Genomic DNA, 21,485 nt, shown 5'->3' on the forward strand with positions numbered 1-21,485 from the left:
CTTGGTGGTGATGTATGTTCTTGGGGAGGAGGGCGTAAACAACTACAGACACAAGGGTCAAATAAGTTGAGAACCACTGGTTTAGACCCATTTCTAACAGTTCAGTCTTATTCATTTCTAGTTCATGATCAGTTTGTTTTCTTTCATGACAGATAACTGCTAATGTACTCCCACAAGCTTTTGGGGGTGAGCATCTATTAACACACCACTTCCCCAGCAGAGAATAGATGAGTTAAAATGCAGAATGGGTGGCTTAATACAGTGCCTGTTCCACACTTAGGCCTTGATAGTGCAAATACATACACATGAGTAGACCTGTGCGCATACAGCTAAAGGATTGGGGCCTTAGTCATTGAGTGTGAGTGGGGCTCATTTGTGAGGTATTAAAGATATATAAATACACATCTGCAACCACTCATATCTCAGAGGGGACTGCAGTACACTTCTTGTTATTTGAACTGGCAAATATTTAAAAGAATGCCTGTCTGAAGTTAAAATCACCTGTCTCAAACAAGTGCAGCGGTCATTATTTCAAGTCTTTATAAATGTTATTCTGACTTCTATTTCAGGTACTTCAGCTCTGAAGGAAAATGAAAGGTGGTGTTACTGAAGAACATATGTACCTGGCCTACTCCCACCAATCTGAAGATTGCATCTTTCCTCTCCACACATCAATATCCTTGTTTTTGCTGTCCTATTGTGACCGCAAATTATTCAAAGTTTTCTTAGTACCTTCTAGTGACGATACAGATGACCATTTATTTGGTAAAGCACAGCCTGATGACCTAGAGGTCCACTTCATCTCAAGGTGTCAACTCCCTTTGGTTGTCCAGAGCTGCTGTTTGCCTGCTATAGTTGAAGAAAATGGCAAATTCTGTCGAGCTGGGCTTTCTGTTGTGTTGAGGCACATAATACAGAAAACATATGAGATAGATCCATCAAAGAAGTTGGTTTTGGAACTTTTGGGGTTTAAAAAGACCTGCCTAAAAGCCTGTGCTGAAGTGAGTGCATCTCTTTCTGTTACATGTTTAAATATAGTTCACACTAATATTGGGTTTCAATGTGGATGTCTGCTGGAATATCCAGTTAAGATATTTTATAGTACGGTTTCCTATTGTTGATACAACAGCAGCTGTATTGATTTTGGCATAAAAGTGAATGGTAATGATTTAAAACAAAAACAAAACTACCCTAAATATTTAACAATATAAGCAGCCTTAAGATTAAAAATATGGACTCGATCCTCAGGTGGTATAATGTGGTGTAGTTTCATAGAAATCAGTGGAGCTATTCCATTTTAGACCCATTGAGAAGCTGCCGCTATGTGTTTTAAAAGAAATTCAGGTTTTTTTTTATCTGCCATGCTCAGATTTTAGGGTTGTGTGTGAGAGCTGGTGTTATTACTCACCCCTAAATCAAATCAGTGAATTTCATTCTTTATACACAGGTGTTCAGGATGACCTCAGTTCTTCTAAGATAAATACAGAATCCTGAACTAAGGTCTTGGAAGGTGTGTAAAAGAGAAGATAATATTTAAATCTAGTTACATAGTAGTTTAGGTCCAGAACCAACCTTATGGGCTGCTTGTGCTAGGAAAGGCTTGATAATTTACAACTCGAGTCAGTCTAGTTCTAACATTAAAGAAGTTAAATGTAAAAGCAAAACAACAAAATCCCTTTGTTTTATACCATAGAAAGGGAAAGGCACTGCTGTGCAAAAAAATCCAACAAATGAAACTCCTATGGGCAATGTAGATATGGGGCAGAACATGTTCAATGAAGAGCCTACTCCTTACATCCCAGAAAGGGAGGTCAGGTACTCTAAGCTGTGAAACTCTTTAATGCCATTTTGAAATTCCATGTACTCATTTAATTTTTCAATATGAATATTACTTGTCTAAACCATCTTATTTAGAAGATCTGCTTGCTTGTTCACCACTTTGAAAAATAATACCTTCTTAAACTGTTCCTACATATATTCTGTCATAGGGTAACCTTATAGTCTTTAGTTCTGGTCTGTCCAGTGACCTCAGCTCATTCAAGTTTAATTGTATAATAAACCTTAGTCATGGCCATATTTATTCTGGACCAAATTCTGTGACATTAATTTGTTCTATCACCATGAAATATCCTTCATTCTTGTTCCCCAAAACAAATACAACTATTGCATATGAAATGTGCATTGATGTAAAATTTATTGGTGCTTATTTTCAATCCTGATTATTTTTGAAGATGGGTTTTTCATTACGCTCTCCAAGTACCCTGGCTCCTGCCTTCGGTTCCCATAATGTCCGGAAGACCCAGCACAGATCCTCCTTTTATTTAGCTGTCTTCAGCAGCTTATCAGGGCCGTGGCTGCTGTGCTATTCTCCAGCTTCCCAGGTCAAGCCTACATTTCTGTCTCCTCTGCTCCCAGGCTACAAGCTGGACCAGGCTCCTGCTTGCTGCCTAGGTCCAGGATTCATTGCAGGGAGCATACACTAATCTAATTAATTTCTTCATGTGAGGAAAACTGCAGGGCAATAGACAGCTGCCGGCAGTTCCCAGTAGCACGGTTTGACAGAAGGTAAACAAAATGTTGGGTGTCTGGCTGCAGTAAAATATTGAATTCCGTAGCATCTTGGGAAAATGCCAGATGATGCAGCCATGTAATTGTGGAGTCTTAGTGTTGTGTGTTAGATGGATGGGACTGTTCACGCTCAAACTATTATTTCAGATTTTCTGCAGATCCAGACAGATGACAATACATTGGTTTACACTTGGTGCACATTTTAGAGGTTTTCTTACAACCATAAAGACTGGAAACAATATTTCTTTTTAATGAGAATGCAGTAAATTCCATGGCTGTGGAATGTGCAGGGCCTTGCCCTGAGAAAGATAAAATACTTCAAGCACATAATCTATTAGGTTCTGATCTCTTGTATACCTTGAACATCCAAAACTCCCTTTGAAGCCAAGAGGTATCAATGAGGCTGTATGAACTGAAGTCAGTGGCCATTTTGGGTTTGCAAGGAAAGCAGGATCAGAGCTTAAATCTATAATCCCAAAACTCGGGATAAAATTATTGAAAATGCCAAAATCCCATTTTTAAAATAGATTTAGGTATTTAGGCTCCTAACTTTCATTAATGGGACTTAGGTTTTTCTAAGTTAGTTAGATGCTTTTGAAATATTTTCCCTGGATCTCAATTTTGTTAAACCTTTCCATAGGTAAACCCCTTCATTCCATCCATTACTACATTTTATCCTCCTTTTACATTGGTATAATTCCTTTGAAATACCATTATAATTGTGTAAAACTAGAGTAACATAATGGTAAATGAGGCCCTATAGATGATACTAAAATACAGTGAGTGGGGGTAGATAGGGGAGTTGTATCTTTTAAGTCTATCCATGTATACAGTTGTTAATTTAGGATCTTAGAAGTTTTTTGTATTTAACAATAATTTCTGTTAACCTTTAATTTTAATACACTATAAATTACATAAACTCCTAAAATTTGGTATTTTAAGAAGTTATGAAATTTAAGCAATAAGCCAAGAGACCAAACAAAAATTAGTTTCAGGGTAGAAAGGGTCTTTAACTAACGATTAAACTAAATTGTACTGTCAAGATTGGGCTACTGTAAACTATTCTACGAAGTGGAATTGTCCGCTGGACATAGTACTTGGTGCAGACTTGACTAATAATAAACTTGTACTTCCTAATTATTACTGTTAATTATGACTATTGCTATTTCAAGAGTATGTACTCTTATCAGCGTTTATATATAAACAAAGGACGTGTAGAGCTTTTTGTTCTGTCATTTGAAGTGTTAAGGGACTTTTTTTTTCACTTGTGGCACTGGTAAGAATTGGATTTCACGGATATAAGATTGTTTAGAGATATTTTGAAGAAAAACAAGGACACAGGTAGAGATCAAATTTTGGCTTGATATATCGTGCCATTCCTAAAAAGGGGCAGCATTTAAGTGTGTAGTTTGCAGATCATTACAAATAAATTGGGGAAACAATTTCCATGAAAATCCGTAACATTCCAGTGAAAAGAGATTATAATCTGAGATTATGCAACTAATTTTGTGTGTGTGTGTGTGTGTAGAAAGATGTTGCAATGGTGAAATAATTTTTATGAAAGTTATGACTTCTATTTCCCATAGCCCCCAAAAGAGTGATGGGAGTGAATTAAGAGACTCTGCTAAAGAAGAGTATTTGATGCCATAAATTCAGGATTATTGCACCGGTGAATAAATCCAACAAGAGGAGAAGTTTGAGTTTAAAGACAGTTGTAAAAAAATTGGGTAGAAATAATGGAGGAAAGTGGGGCAAGAATTAGAAAAATTGGAATTTTGTTAAGATATCATTACAGTTGGACTCCTATATCTTAAATTTCTGCCATCACAAGCAGAAAAGCAATTCCAACATTGTGTAAAACATTTCTGAAATAGATTTTCTGTAAAATAAATGGCATTTGTGGGATTCATAGATGGTGCGATATTCTGTTTTTACTGGTACTCACTTGAGATGACCAATATAATTTAGTCATGGCTTCATCTCTTCTGGATAATACAGCCATCCCAAATTGATGCTGATGAAAGACATATATACCACACCAGACCAACATTAATTCTTTTTATATATAAAATTTAGTTTCCAGACTTATACTGGAAATTAGTCTATTAAGGGTTTAATGTAAACTAATAAAAGCAAGGAAATTCAGAGAGCTTAAACTTCATCCTGTTCACATAAAACAATGTAGCATGCATATATATATATGTGTATATGTACCTTGAGTTTCTGACATTGCAAGTACACATGGGAAGGCGTGGCATGCATGGCATGTTAAGGATGGAGTTTCAGCCTTTCCATGGAAGCTCTTTACAGGATTTAAGTTATGCCCTTAATTTTGAATGTCTGCGTTATAATCCAAACAGTTCTAATGAGACTGTGCTTTTTTATGTTTATATGACAGGTTAGTCAGTGGACCAGACTTTGTGAGATCAGCATCCCTCAGGCTGTTGAGAGCTTATTGAATGCATCTCCTGATCAGTATCAGGCCATTCCACCTGAGGTTTTGCTTCTTGAGAAGAAGCTAGGAGAACCTGTCAGAGTGCACAATGATGACAAAATTCGACGGCAGAAACTTCAACAGCAAAAGGCAGGTGATAAGACTGTAGTGCCTGCCCTCGCTAAAAGAGCAACAAAAAATCTTAGCCCAGAAGAAATCAAGGACCAAGAACCTGCAAGTCTGGAACTGAGAGTAGCTTTCTCAAAATTAGTTGTGCAGGAAATACCTGCTACAACCAACCGGGAGCCCTCTCACATCAGGAAAACAAAAACCTCTGATCTCCCACCTCTGGAGCATGTTTTTGCTGAGGGGCTTTATTTCACTCTGGCAGATGTAGTGCTTTTGCCATGCATCCATCAATTCTTGGTAAGAAAACAGCTTCTGTAGTTAATAAATAGTGTCCATGTCTGTTAGAGTCTGAAAAGTTACATAACTACTTGATATAAGACACAGTCAAGCAAAATATTTACTACGTAACCCTACACAGCACAGAATAGTTTCTGTTAATTGTTTTGTATGTGTATCACAGGAAATGAAGAGTTTTCTCTATCTATAACTAAAAGGTAAAATATATGAGAGACAGTTGTTGGTAAGGGGCCAGATGAATCCTATATATTACTATTAGAGTATACTGAAATATACTTCTGGACACAGGATGTTCAAAAAGTGTTTCTTTTAATACTTATTTTAAGCACTTTCATTAGCCATATATTTTTGTGCTGTGTGTGTCTTCACAATGGGCTGGGTCTGCTAAAGCAAAGTAGAGCATGACTTCTGTCACATCTGCCATTTGAAACTCGGTGTCACTTGGTGTCGGGCTCCTTTAAGGGGAGATGGGGCCGGCCACACTTATGCCATAATTAATTAGCTGTTTCCCAGACTGAGAAGGTGGGACTAAGGAGGTTTAGGTGATGCTTAATGGACACCAGGCCATGTAAGAGGGCTCAAAAGCTCAACTTGGGCGGAACCACAGAGAGTGGGCAGGCTTCTTTGGAAGGTTCTGCGTGAGGGTCTGCAGTAGACTGAGGGATGCTAGAAACTCCGGGGAAGAAGTCTGAGAGTTAGAGCCAGAGACTTTAAAGATAACCTGGAAGGGACTAGAAACTGAGCCCGGAACAGGCTAGAAAGGAGCCCAGGTGGGGAGAAAGTACTTTTTTTTGTTTGGACTTCCTACCTCAAAAGAGAATTGAGGTCAGAATGACCCATCTGAAGGACTGAGCCACATGACCTGCCAAGAGAGACAGAAAATCCTGGGGAGGAGGAAACTCAGGCAGGGAGTGCCTGCAGAGTCACACAGGGCCAGCAGCGGCCAGAGATGCTCCATGAAACTCACGTGAAAAGCTGTGACATCCCAGACAGTAGCCTCTTCCATACCTGAAGCAGCATACCAAGGAGGGGGGAAGCAATAGGTTGGGAATCAATTGTGATCCAATCTGAGGGGTGTGGCAAGTGAGAGCACTACATGGAAGATTAGAGAAGTCTAATCTGGGGATCAGGAGAGAGGAAGCTATGTTTATGTGGGGGGGCTGGAGTCCATCACTGTGAAGTTTGCAAATTCCAGAAGACTCCTGTCATGAAGCAAATCCTAAATATTTTTTTAAATGTATGTAGATTCCCAAGCTAAAAACTTGTTAAACTGGGTTTACATCTGTAAATACCAAATACTTAATGGGTAAAAAAAACCCTTATTAAGAGAATACTATGCTTTTCTCAGTTACTAAGGGTAACTTGTAAATTCAAAGTTAAAGTTACTCATAAAATCAACCACCATCACTCTGTGTGCTCAATTAATCTTAATTTTGCCTCTCTACGCCGAGGATACCCCAAATCAGGAGGTACTCCTGTTTTCAACAAAACACATCTTTATCTCATCTGTTACACCAAACAGTTAGCATGAATCAAACTAAATTATTTTTTGCTTGTTGATAACTGATTCTACACTGCTGTAACATTTAAACCTAAGTTCATCTCTTACATTGCTACAGCAAACAAGTCCTGTCTTTAAAACCAGACACAACTGACAGAAAGAGACGTGTCTGTATCTTTACTGACGGTAACCAGATTCAGAACAGTCTTATGAGACAATTCCCCAGCAATAGTTAGAATTTCAAAATGTTTTAGTAGAGTTTGTCTTGCCTAGGAAAAGTGATCAAGTTTAGGTCTAAGATGTGTTAGTTAAACCTGACCTTAAACTCAACCTTTTTCCTACTATAAATGGAAGATAATACTTTGTAGTTTTAATTCAGCTGGTTGAGTTGTAGCCTAGCAGAGTGAATATTTACTAAAGTTGAATACACCCACTTTATGATCATGGAATCTGTATGCTCTCATTAAGTGCAAATTATAAATGGGGATAGAATTATAAAATGAATAATTTAACAAGATTAGGAGCCAAAATCAGGATGTCTTAGGCAGCTTTTTAATGGACGTTCAATTAATAAAAGTGCATTGTAATGAAGGTAAAACAAAAGTAAGTAGGAGTGAGAGAGTCACAGCTATAATTTTCCTGCATGCTAATTCTGACAACAGCATATTGGTGGAGCAAGGCAAAATTTGATTTTGATACAGTTTTGTTGTTTCTCTTGTTTATATAAATGTTACCCTGAATTGAAACATTTTTCAGATGAAACATGAATCTTTATGTGATCTTATCAGGATGTGGGTGGACAGGTCTAAAAGAAAATGAATGTCTCTTAGAAAAGTGAGTGTGTTTTTTATGGAGGAAGTGAAAGGAAAGGAATGCAGAGATGACAATGGCATTTTAGTGATATAGCACCTTGTCTTTCCTTTCACACAGCAAAATTTAAGTGTTATTCAAGTATCATCCAATGGCAAACTTCCTCAGAGGTTAGTATTAAAGTTTGCCCTCTAGTGATCTCAAATTTCTTGAGATTTTCTTGGAGCTAAACTTTCAGATTTTTTTTCTTTAAAAATGTATCCTTTTATAATACCTTATTCATTTTGACTTCTGACAGCCAGACTGTTTGTTCTCCTTTTTAATTTTTTTATACCTAATTTTTCTTTTCTACTATTCTATCATTATTGGGTACTTCCTGGTACATTTCCTGTGGGATGGAGGAAATATCTCTTTGGCTCTGTTGTGGAGGTGCCACTGATTTATTACCTGTCCAAGGTTGGTTTTGCGACAAGTACACTACTGTAGCACTTGTTGCTAAGATGTCCATATATAGGAGGTCCTGAGAGAGAACATTTTGAGGGGTTAAAACTAAAAGATTGTCTATGCTGGGATTTCTTTGCATCAGTTTAGCTATACCATTGAAACCAAGATAAACCATACCTCTGCAAGTCACTTTTTACACTAGTGCAGCCCCACACATGTAAAATGCACTTGAAAGAACATAGCAATGATATTTGTTTCATTGGCCATGTTCAGTATTTATACTTCAGGAAAGTTTGATATCTGAACTGGTCCATGGAATGCCTGTTAGAGTCTATTGCCAAAAGGAGAGTTGTGTGAGTTTAAGCTTTGTATTTTGCTAAATTTTTTTGCTGGTGGTTGAAAACAGACAGTATGTTCTCCCAGAACTGCTTTTATCAGGTTCATAGAAGTAATCTCCAAAATCAAGAAAAGCACTTACTCACATTGGCACATGTAGTAAAACCCGCTATATAGCTCTTTGCAGTAAAAACATGATCTCCAGATGACTCTGTGTATTGTCACAAGAATTTCCACCCAAGAGTAGCAATAAGGTTGTTCCTTTGAGTTGTGAAGAAGTTATTTTACAGTAGACTCCAGATTAGAAATACATCAGTATTTTTTTGTTTTTGTTTTGCAACCATAGGTAATTGAGGATTATCAATTACTTTTATAAGGATTGTTTCAACCAATAAAAGCTACAAAACAAAATGTTTTCTTAATATTTTAAGAATGATCAGATCTTCCAGCCTCATTCATTTTTCCGAGACCTTTCTAAATAAGCGTAGCATAATTTTTTATGATTGTTTGACTTATTGATGCCATGCCTGGGAAGGATTCTGGATCAGATGCTTGGTGGATTTCAGTAATCCAGTAAAAATCTAGTCCTTGTGTCTGCTCAGGGAAGTAAAACAAAACAATGAGATGTGAAAGGAAGAAAACTGAGGGGGTAAATAAAGTATAAAGACTAGGAGTAAGTGGAAAGGGGGCACAATGGGTAAGTGTGAAGAGAACCAAGGATGGCAAGAGGCAAGAGGTGTATTGAAAAATACTGTTTCTTTTGTTTATCATTTTTACAGTGCAAATATTTGTAATAAAAAATAATATAAAGTGATCAGTGTACACTTTGTATCCTGTGTTGTAATTGAAATCAATATATTTGAAAATGTAGAAAAACATCCAAAAATATTTAAATGTCAATTGATGTTCTGTTGTTTAAAGATGCAATTAAAACTGTGTTTAATTGCAATTTTTTTGAGTTAATTGTGTGAGTTAGCTGTGATTAATCAACAGTCCTACATGATATTACTTATTTGCATGTCAGTCCTACCAACTGACCTTTGAAAAATCCTAGATCCACTGCTGCCCCAGAAAGACCATAGTACATTGTTTAAACAGCCCATTCTAAATGCAGAAAATCAATTTAAAATGAACAGATTGTTTCAGTACAGATTATTTGATGATGATGCAAAATAAAAATTACAAACTAGTAATTTAAAAATCCAGATACAGCCAGCTCTAAAGACGACAAAGTATTTTATCTGATTTTGACATTAAACCCTTCCTTGTTATTTACACTCACAGTAATTCTCCCAAGTGTTTATACACTGTGACCTTAACCTATGTAATGTATCCTATACATGTAATTCCCATTGGCACTATCTCAATCGTATGTGTAAGGAGAGATGTACACTAATTGGTCCTCATTTTAGACCATCTAACCACTGAAAACTAAGACTGAAATAAATTGTCCTATCTCAGTTTAAACACTTGCACACCGCATCTCCAAGACAGCAGGAGAGAATGCAAGATTTCCTTTCTACCACACTTAGAAATGGCTCTGTCAAGTAAGCTCTTCAGAGTTGAAATATTGTATGTAAAATGGCCAGCATGCTTTTTGAGTGCTATATAAATAACAAAATAAAACTCTTATCTATTTTAACGGTGTATCTTAGTTATTTTGAAGCCCCTTTTCCCTTCAAGATCAGTTTAAAATATGAACCAGAATTAATTATGATGAACTACACTCAGCTTTGTTTTCTCTCCCTTTCTTCTGCTTTTTGGAACAACTGAGTGGCTACTTGGTCCAAACAGGTGGTATAAGGATTTTGGCTGACCATTCATACTTTACTTTTCACTATTTAATCCTGGGTTCTTCTTCCTTCTTCTGCACCCTTTTAAAGCAGAAACATCATTACAAACCAAAGTTATAACTGTTACAGTAGGGAGACTCCCAGGGGCCAGACTCATAATTATGATCCAATATTTGGGCAACACAAAGGTGTTACAGAATCTGTCTGCAAATGGACAGCAAAAAATTCCAGGTGTGAGGGAAGGTGCGGGGAGCTTCCAGGTGCTGTGAAGCCAGCTTCTGCCCCATCCACCTGTCCACCAGCATCCATAACATGTTGGGGAAAAGGGAGGAGCAGAGCTTTGCTCTATAGTACAGCTCTTTTATTCTGTGCATTTAGTGCAAAAAATTGCATTACTAAGTAAGATTTCTGCTTTATTGTGTAGGTTTTCAGTAAGAAGCACAACAAAAATCTATTAGATTTGCCTTTGATATCCAGTTGGTACCACAGAGTTCAGGAAGTGCCTGGAGTAAAGAGCGCTGCTGTCAAGTGCAAAATGCAGTTTCTCCAATTTCCAGATTTGCTGTCTTTCCCAGATGAGCAGCTGAGAGACTTCGATACAATTCCTGATGACTTAGAGGAAGAACATGAAGACAATCAGTTTATAGGTGGTCCAAGGCCAACCATGACAAAGTTAATGGTAATTCAGCATTTTAATTTATTGTTTTCGATGATGATGATATTATTACAGTTCTGAATTTAGGATAATACAGACCTCTAAGTAGTAACTAATTAGAAGTGCTTGGAAAACACCGTTGGAAGCCTTAATCAGCTCATTAAGGGCTATTTCTATATTCTGGCTTCTGTCTCAGAACTATTGAGCTATACTTTTTTATTTATATATATATTTGTAATTTAACCTTTGAATAAAAAATGATAAAGTTTGTGACCGGAGGAAACCAGATTATAAAATTATTAAAGAACACAATGGTATTGGTATATATATTATGAAACAAACAAACAAAATTAGGCTGTTACAGAACCAAAAATAAAATGGTCCTTTGGTATTTAGTTTTAATATTCTGTCTTCTATGATTTTTTCAGTTTTGTTCAGAGCTCTGAGTACCTTAAAACCCAAGTAAGTTTTGTCAAAGAAAATTTAAAAATCTACATTCATTTCTGCGTAAAAGATATGCATAGGAAGATGAAAGAGAAAGAAAATATAACTCCATGGTATGGAATGGCAGTAGCTCAACCATGTAGCTAAGGGCATCTTAGATCTTGATCCTGCACCATTAAAGTTGATGGGAACTTTGCTACTGACTTCAGTGGGCATAGGCTTAAACCATAAGGTCTGTTTGAATCTGTCTTTGAGAGATCAGTTTTTTTTCTTACCCACAGGAAAGCGGTATTGAAGCAAAGTTTTCTCCTCATCCCTGCCCTAGGTGGACCCTAGATTGGAACAGTCTACCAGCAGCAGTCAGTCCTGGAGAAGGTAGGGTCTTTCTTTTTTCCTTTTCTTTTTCTTCAAGCTATTCCTATAAAAAATATACTTCTTTTAATAAAACTACATAATGGTTTTAGTAGGAACAATGGAAGTGTACAGTACTTTCCTTGAATGTATGTTGTGTTTTTCCATTTATGTCCAATGCTATGTTTTCCGCTGCAACTTCGTGATGGCATACTAATCAGTATGGTGAGTGTTGTTATGAATTATACACCCCCCCGAAGCATCAGCAGATTCTAGTCACTTGCACAAGAAATCTTACATTAATTAGACTTGGAAACTTTACACCATTTTTCTCTTGTGTAGGTTTACGATTTCCTCTTCAACTCCTCCAGCACATTAGGTAGCGTTCTCTGACTCCATAGAAGAGTTGGTAGGTTGTATTGAATGTGTACAGTTCCATGCACCGCTGGGCCCTTTAATTCTTATTCGCATCTGTAAATTCCTGTGAGCCCAAATACCTGCATACTGAATTTTCCTGGGACTCTGAATGTTTTTGTCTGGTTCAAAACAGCAGTATTTCAGAAAATTATCTCTTCTCAGACCCTTGACAAATGTGTTTGGAACCTCTTGAGGCTTCTAGTTACTCAGACTACAAATGTGTTTTCTTCAAGGATTCAGACTTTTTTCCCTTCATGGGAGATAGCTCCTCAGTCTGCCAGACATAGTGTTGTTTCACAAAAATCATTGCTGTCTATTTCCTTTTTCTCCTGTGTCCTGTGGCTAAGGCAAATTTTCCTCAGATAAGTAATTCTTCAACATTGTTTTACCGGTACTGCTTTAAAAATAAGGAAGTAAAAAGTAAACTGCCAAACCTCCACTGGAGGAGGCGTGGACAGAAGTGTAAATCAGTCTGTCTTAAGGCATTAATCCTAGTATTTCCTTGTCCACAAAACTCCCTTGAACTTCTGAGTTTTATCTTGAATTTTAGAAACCTTAATTGCCACATAAAATGGAATAATTTCCAGTTGCTTCAAATGCAAGCTAGGGACTGGATACAGGAATAGATTGAAAAGGTTTATGTTCTCTGATGTCACTGTGATGTAATCCCAGAGGAAGTTGCCCAGGCTGTCAACACCAGGAAGAATCTAAAGGAGTACTTGTGGCACCTTAGAGACTAACCAATTTATCTGAGCATAAGCTTTCGTGCCCTACAGCTCACTTAGCTCACAAAAGCTTATGCTCAAATAAATTGGTTAGTCTCTAAGGTGCCACAAGTACTCCTTTTCTTTTTGCGAATACAGACTAACACGGCTGTTACTCTGAAACCAGGAAGAATCTGTCAGTTTAAAGTGTTCTCTGTGGTCTCAAGGACTTGCTGTGCATCTTCATTAAAAGTATAGTTGTGATGGCTATCTAGTTACATTGGCAAGGCTTCAGTTTTGGGCAAGGCCAGAGAAAATTAGGCAGTGCCAACAGAAAATGCCCACCAAATCTTAAAAAAAAATCTAGGTCTTGCTTTCAGCCACAAAAAATGAGCTGCTAGTGTTTGCTAGAAGGAAAGACTTGTGCTTTTTGGCAACTGGGTGTTTGAATTCAGAACAGGAACATGGTTGTCATCTTATTCTTTCTGAGATGTATGACATCTTGTCTCCAACTGATACGTTATTTCAGGGGTGGCCAAGCTGAGCCTGAGAAGGCGCCAGAAATTACCAATGGACATTGCCAAAGAGCCACAGTAATACGTCAGCAGCCTCCCCATCGGCTTCCCCCCCACCGCCGCTCCCAGCGTCTCCCACCCACTGGCAGCCCCACCGATCAGCACCTCCCTCCTTTACCGCACCTCCTGATGAGCTGTTTCGTGGTGTGCAGGAGGCTCTGGAGGGAGGGAGGAGGAGTGAGGGCACTGCAGGCTCAGGGCAGGGGCCGGGAAGGGGTGGACTGGGAACAGGGCCTGTGGCAGAGACAGAGGTTGAGCAGTGAGTACCCCCTGGCACATTGGAAAGTTGGCGTCTGTAGCTCCAGCCCCGAGTTGGTGCCTATACAAGGAGCCGCATCTTAACTTCTGAAGAGCTGCATGTGGTTGACCACCCTGCATTATTTTATGTACCTAGTTTTTTATCTAGATTGCTTAACCCAGTGGCCAGAAGGATAGGAAAACGTCTGAAGAGGTGATTCATAGGGGCCATTATTTTTTGGAAATTTCTCTTGTGCTGGATCCAGTTTTCTGGGGGGGAAAAAAGCAGTCATAATTGACAGGGTATCCTGCCCATCCAGCTAATTCAGGGGTGGGCAAACGTTTTGGCTTGAGGGCCACATCTGGGTATGGCAATTGTATGGAGGGCCATGAATGTTCACGAAATTGGGTGTTCAGGTGTGTGTGTGGGGGTGGGGAGGGCGGTGAGGGCTGGGGATGAGGGGTTGGGGGTGCAGGAGGGCTGGGACTGAGGTGTAGGGAGGGGGATCAGGGCTGGGGCAGCGGGTTGGGGTGCGGGAGGGGGTCGGGGTGCAGGTTCCAGGCAGTGCTTACCTCAAGCCGCTCCCAGAAGCAGTGGCATGTCCCCCCTCCAGCTTCTACATGGAGGTGCAGCCAGGAGGCTCTGCGCACCACCCTGTCTGCAGGCGCTGCCCCTGAAGCTCCTATGGGCCACGGTTCCCAGCCAGTGGGAGCTGCGGGGGCAGTATGCAGAGCCCCTTGGCTGCTCCTATGTGTAGGAGCCATAGTGGGGAGGACATGCCACTGTTTCTGGGAGCCATGCGGAGCAGGGCAAACCCCAGACCCCACCCCGGCAGGAACTCGAGGGCTGGATTAAAACATCTGGAGAGCTGGATAGCTAAATGGAGGAAGAGTTGGGGGGTTTTCTGGGGTTTTTTTGGAAGCGGATACCTTTTCCTGCTGGCAGGCTTGCTGAAATAGTCACAATAATGGCATCTGCACAATGGTTATGAGTGTTTTATTCAATCCTAGTTTGCCAAAAAAACCTCCAACATTTCTAGTTTTGTATCATCTTTGGAAATATTATTTAGGGAATGCATAGCTAGCTCACCAAGTGTGCCAGCAGTGGGAGGTTTCTGCCTCCCTTCCCTCCCAAAACAACTCTACCTTCTTTAGCAAGATTGGAGAGGGACCCCATGGATTATGATTTCTGTACAGAACAGTGGAACCATACTGAAGAAAAAAATATATAGGTTAGAGAACTAGTGTTGCCTTTCGATTAGATTTAGCTACCAGTTCAGCTCTGCTGTTCTGACTGTTACTACACTGTATGTCATCTGCTTTTTTTTTTTTACAGATGGAGACTGATTGGGGCTATATAAATTCTCAGTGTTTTATTATTAGACCCTACTTGACATGTAGGAAAACAAAGTGGTTAGATGTGACAAGATTTTAAATCTGGGTTTGAATAATGCATTTCTATTGTATAAAGTGGCTTTCAAACAGATTATTCCTATAGTTTGGTAAATAAAGTTCCTTTTATTAATGTTCATAAATTTGAGAAATGGGAGCAAATGTTTCAATTCAGATACACTTTGTTTTTATCCACAGTTAATTTAATTTGCTGCCAAATAGTATTTTAATTTAATAGTATGAAAAATATACTTGGTACTAGCTTTAAACTATCTTAAATTAAACACTCATACTTTGTATTCTGTTGTGAACATACTGAAGTTCGTAGAATGCATTTTTCACTACAGAAGTTTAATTGGACCGCCTTGCTGTCATAGCTCCTTATTACAGCAAGGAGCTTTTGAGGATGGCAGTACTAGCACGTTTTATTTAGGTTGAAAGCTCACGCTCAAATAAATGGGCTAGTCCCTAAGGTGCCACAAGTCCTCCTTTTCTTTTTGCCAAGACAGACTAACACGGCTGCTCCTCTGAAACCTGATATTATTGCTTTGTATTAAACATTTATATTACTGTGGCATCCAGAAGCCCCACCCACGATCAGGTACCCTGCCGTGGTAAGTGCTGTACAAAAATAAAAGTAGACATGGTTCTTACATTGCAAAATTTATAATTAAATGCTTTTTTGCTCTTCATTCAAACTGTGCCCTTCCTCTGTCTTATTGGTGAGGCAGAAGAAGAAGAGAAGTTAATTAGAGAAATGCGAGCAAAGGGACGAGATGAATTAGGCATTCAGGAGCCATGGTGCCTGGTTGTGACTCCAGGATCTTTGATGCCAGCTGGCAGAGGGCATGGGATACAGAGATCCCATGGGTTCACCAGAGCAGTCATGTAAATTCTCAACTGAAAGCCTGTTTCATACTGGTCATCATAATCATTGAGAGATGTATATATGGAATATATGTGAGGGGTAATGTATGTATTCTAAAAATTATGTTTTATAGGTCTGTGGTTAAAAGCAGATCACTCATAGCTAGTGTATCTTGAGACAAACTTCTCCAGACAGGAGATGGGAGATGCTTATATCCATGGTGGACCAGTATGTATTGTATGTCATACATTAGGAGTCTGTTAGCATTCTAAGTCAAATGCTAATGACGATCTGGTAGGGAATTCAGAAATAACTTAACAGTAAGAAGTAAACAGTGAAGGGACCTCTAATTTGAGGTGAACATCAGAGGTCTATTCTGGTATGTTTGAGAGTGCAGAGAGATACTCTAGCATCCTTCACCTAGCAAGTAAACTAACAGTGGGTTTCGCAAAAAGAAAAGGAGTCCTTGTGGCACCTTAGAGACTAACCAATTGGAAAAAGGAATCTTAGCCAAGCTTGGTTGAAAACACTGGAAAGAACTTTGGGGTGAGATAAGCTTCTTTAGATAGGACCATAACTTGTTAGTTATATTTAAGCTCAAGAATATGTGTTTATGACTTTTTATATGTAACCATTTGTTCCTATCTCTCACTGATATTTATTTGAATCTCTATTCTGTCTTAAATACATTTCCTTTTGTTTTGTAATTGAACTCAAGTGCTGTGTGTGATACAGGAACAGTGGTCCAAGGTAAAACTGATTCAATGTGGCACACTGTTCCTTTGGGAACAGAGGATGTGGGATTCCTATGAGTATCCAGTGATCAGGGGACATTTTGAAGGGACTCATGGGCTGGGGGGCTTCTGTTGTCAATCTGCAAGGAAAAGACAGGGCTGGTGTAGCCTAGAGGAGTGTGCTTGAGTGGCTGACTGTGCTAACAACCAGGTGGCACATGCAAGACTCCCCCTCAGGTGGTAAAATGACTCAAACCTCTTGGTGCCCCAAGAAGCGTCACATCGGGCATTTTAGCCCAGTAGATGTGAAAAGATTAGAAGGCTAGGATGGTGGGAGGAGAGGAAGTAAGAGGATATAAGAGTTGTAGAGAGTAAATAGAAGGATGGGATAACATGGTGGAGGTGGTAAAGATGAGAATAGAGGGTGTATTACAAAATACATCAGCAAATCGTGCAATATATAGATTAGTAGCAACAGTGGAAGCAGAGTGTCATAAAATAAAAACTGAGCTCAATAAGAATGCAAAATCAGTAGTGAGCAAGCTTAAAGTGTCATGTGACATTGTTTGAAAAATTTCTTCTGACAGGGTGGTGTCTGAAAAGTTAATTTTTGTGAAATAACTGTATGTGTGATGATGGTATTCTCTGGAAGATTTAAGATGATGGATGAGAGGTAGGAGACTATATTTGAACAGGTTTCAGAGTAGCAGCCATGTTAGTCTGTATCCGCAAAAAGAAAAGGAGGACTTGTGGCATCTTAGAGACTAACAAATTTATTTGAGCATAAGCTTTCGTGAGCTACAGCTTGGATGCTGTAGCTCACGAAAGCTTATGCTCAAATAAATTTGTTAGTCTCTAAGGTGCCACAAATCCTCCTTTTCTTTTTATATTTGAACAGGCTTCCCACCCAGATGAAGAACTAAGGGAGACTTCGTCTCTGGTAGGCAGCAGTGCAGGGTTCTCTACCCTATTAGCATTGTAATTGGTCTTGAGCTGGATCCTGAAGTCTTAATTTGAGTTGTTGTCTGTGCTCCTGGCTCTGTTTTTGTGGAAGTGTTTTTACCTTGAATTTCATTTTTTTTATGCCAGACCTTGTCTCCAAGAAGAAGATTGGGAGAGCCAGGGTCACTGAGCTACCCTGGAACTAGTATTGGTGATTCCTTTAGGTTCACCTGAAGCATATTGGAAGTATGGGGAGCTTTCACAACAACTGCCCTTGTTCTACTGGTAGATAGGTGATTTGAGTCTCCAAGGCTATCACCTTTCCTAAGCACTAAATTCACTTTGAAAAGAGAAAGGAGAAGGGGAGGTTAAGGAGAGAGAGGCTATAATTATTTTTAGAAGGAAAGCATTTTTTTTCAAAACAAACATTTTTCATTTCTCTTTGTTTTTAATTCAGTTGTGAAATTCAAAACCAGACAGTAACTAACTCAGTCTGCTTGCTTGGGACATACTTTACCTGGGTGTAGGACTACAAGCTGTATGTAACATATAGAAACTGCAGTTAGTAAGTTTGTGAATGTCTTAGGGGGTCCTTCTGGACAGAGCTGAGTGCCTTAAATTTCCTCAGGAGGCACAGCCATTACCATGGCAGATGGAGCCCAGGCAAGAGGGAATTGCTTTCCTTAAATGAAATTTTCTATTGAATGAATGAACGGTGCGCTGAAACAGTGGATGAAGTGCTAGCTAAACTTTGCAGCTTGGAGAGGCAAGGCATGGAGGTAGTAGATTTCATAACATAGTTTGTAATGAGTGTAGTTTTTTTAATTAAAACTTGAAATTTGGCAAACCAGCTCAGCAAACAGGAGTTTTGCGAGGCAGTTTTCCTAGTGAAGGAGAGACTGTGTCTCTTGGGATGACTGTCTATTAGCTTGTTGTCTGATAGTTTGTATAATGGCTTGCTTGCTTGAAGATTATAGTGTAGTCTGTTGTGGGTCTGTGCTCTGAGCCAAGCAGCTTGCTAGACTAGGCTAAGAGCTAATTAATGAGACTAGCCTGCCATCCTTTGATCCATAGCCCTTTTATGCCCCCTTGACAAGGAGGCTGGGCTTATTCAGGGAGAACAGGGGGTTAAAAAGCCAGCTCCAGCTACCAGTGGAGCTAGTGAATAGGAGCAACAAACAGGAGTTTTGTGAGGGAGTGTTAGTGGCAAACACAACTAAAAAACATACTCTAAATTTAAGCCAATAACTGTCCTAAAAAAAAAAATACTGCAGGAGAAAAAATAAAGCAGGCAGAAGAGCGGAGTGAGGACTGTCTTGTTTATTGCACTGAACGCAGCATATACTATTACCTACTTCGTGGGCAGGTGATGTATATTCAGTGCTAGCAACTCATGGCCCTCTGAGACCGAGAATGGGCATTTGAAACCAGTGTAGCTGAACTGGCAGAGCTGAGAGAGACAGAGAGATGCATAGAGGAGACTTTCAGGGATGCAATAGAGAGGTCTCACCTCCAGGATGACAGCCTCTGGGCTGTTGAGGAGGATGAAAGTCTTGGGAAATGAGAATATCGAGCTGGAGTGGAGGGAAACAATCCCACTGTTGGGGCTCTCCTTCCAGATGATATCATTGCATCCTTTCACACTGAGGTTACCCCTCTGGGGGAAGAGACTCATGTTCTTCAGAAGAGACAGGTAAAAGTAATGCGGGATTTGATTATCAGAAATATAAATAGTTGGGTTTTTGATGACTGGAAGAACCTCATGTTAAATTGCATACTTTGTGTGAAGGTTGTGGATCTCTCGAGACATCTAGACAGACTTATGTGCTTGGGCAGAGCTGGTGGTCATGGTATATGTAGGTACCAGTGATATAGAGAAAGGTCCTGGAGGCCAAATTTAGGCTCCTTAAGTAAGAGATTAAAGTCCAGGACCTTCTTGGTAGCATTCTCTTAAATGCTTCCAGTTCATTTGCAGAGCCAGTTAGACAGGAAGAAATACAGGGTCTCAATGATGGATGAGATCCTGGCATTAAAAGGAGGGATTTAGCTCATTAGGACCTCGGGAACCTTTTGGGAAAGGAGGACCGAATACAGGAAGGATGGGCTCCACCTAAACCAAAAAAGAACCAGATTGCTGGCATGTAAAATTTAAAAGGTTGTAGACAGTGTTTTAGACTAAGGGCTGGGGGAAAGCTGACTGGTGTGGAGGAGTACACAGTTAGGACAGAGACATCCTGTAGGGGAGGATTTATTAAAAGAAATACTCTATATCCTAGTAAAGAGGATAGGATAGAAGTTGATAACGTACAGATAGGAACTGAAGCGACACAGTCAAATGAAAAAGAGTCCCATTCAGTTACGTCACATGAAGGCAGACAACTAAAGGTTGACAAATTTTGTAAGTGTTTGTATACAAATGCCAGAAATCTAAATACTAAGATGGGTGAACTTGAGTGCCTGGTATTAAATGAGGATATTGATATAAGAGGCTTCACAAAAACTTGGTGGAATGATGATAATGAATGGGACATGGTAATATTGGGGTGCAAAATACATAGGAATGACAGACTATATTGCGCTAGTGCAGGAGAGGGGAAAAAGATCATATAGTCAAATATAGTAAAAATCTTAAATGAATCAAACTATTCCTAGAGTCCTATAGAATTTCTATGGATAGAAATTCCATACTTGAATAATAAGAGTAAAGCAGTAGGAATACACTACCGACCATGATGGTGATGGTGATTGTGAAATGCTTAGGGAGATTAGGGAGACTACAAAAACAGAAAAGCCAATAATAATGGGTGATATATGCCTACCAATGTGATATATGCCATCGTGTGCCAGCAGTGCCCCTCTGCCATGTACATTGGCCAAACTGGACAATCTCTGCGCAAAAGAATAAATGGACACAAATCAGACGTCAAGAATTATAACATTAAAAAAACAGTCAGAGAACACTTCAACTTCCCTGGACACTCAATAACAGATTTAAAAGTGGCAATTCTTCAACAAAGAAACTTCAAAAACAGACTCCAATGAGAGACTGCAGAACTGGAATTAATTTGCAAACAGGATACCATCTAATTAGGCCTGAATAAAGACTGGGAGTGGATGGGTCACTATAAGAACTATAAAAACTAATTTCCCTATGCTATTTTCCCCCCTACTGTTACTCACACCTTCTTGTCAGCTGTTTGAAATGGGCCACCTGATCACCACTATAAAAGTGATTTTTTCCCCCTGCTGATAGTAGCCCACTTTAATTGAATTGTCTCATTAGAATTGGTACGGCAACTCCCATCTTCTCATGTACTATGTATATATATCTTCCTACTGTATTTCCACTCTGTGCATCCGACGAAGTGGGTCTTAGCCCATGAAAGCTTATGCCCAGATACATTTGTTAGTCTCTAAGTTGCCACAAGTACTCATCATTGTTTGTAGTGGATAACTGGTAGATAGCTAATGTGACACTGATTTTTAAAAAAAAGCTCCAGGGGCACTCATGTCAATTACAGGCCTGTAAACCCAACTTTAGTACCGGCAAATTGGTTGAAACTGTAGCAAAGAGCAGAACAGACACATAGATGAACACAATATGTGGGGGAAGAGTCAGCACAATTTTTGTAAAGGGAAATCATGCCTTACTAGTCAATTAGAATTCTTTGGGTATGTCAACAAGCATGTGAAAGCCTTTGACAAGATCTCACAACAAAGGCTCTTAAGCAAAGTAAGCAGTCATGGGAGAAGAGGGCAGGTTCTCTTCGGTTAAAAGACGGGAAATAGGGGATGATAATAAATGGTCAGTTTTCAGAATGGAAAGAGGTAAATAGCACAGTCCCACAAGACTC

At 39.3% G+C, this 21,485-nt stretch overlaps 1 protein-coding gene across 2 annotated transcripts in view; it reads left to right on the plus strand.

Moving 5' to 3' along the window:
• Nucleotides 1-581: 581 nt before the first annotated feature.
• The window catches only part of GSTCD (glutathione S-transferase C-terminal domain containing), a 109,789-nt gene continuing 88,885 nt past the window's right edge, over nucleotides 582-21,485 (plus strand). For both annotated transcript variants that reach the window (XR_013345824.1, XM_077814398.1), the window contains exons 1-4: nucleotides 582-1,001; nucleotides 4,967-5,428; nucleotides 10,737-10,991; nucleotides 11,693-11,786. Coding sequence is in view for 1 of the 2 variants with exons in the window: in XM_077814398.1 (XP_077670524.1) it covers nucleotides 591-1,001; nucleotides 4,967-5,428; nucleotides 10,737-10,991; nucleotides 11,693-11,786 (1,222 nt within the window). In the remaining variant the exon portion in view is untranslated. The remainder of the gene's footprint in view (nucleotides 1,002-4,966; nucleotides 5,429-10,736; nucleotides 10,992-11,692; nucleotides 11,787-21,485) is intronic.

This window comes from Eretmochelys imbricata, chromosome 4 (genome assembly GCF_965152235.1).
Source record: "Eretmochelys imbricata isolate rEreImb1 chromosome 4, rEreImb1.hap1, whole genome shotgun sequence".
Taxonomy (NCBI): domain Eukaryota; kingdom Metazoa; phylum Chordata; order Testudines; family Cheloniidae; genus Eretmochelys; species Eretmochelys imbricata.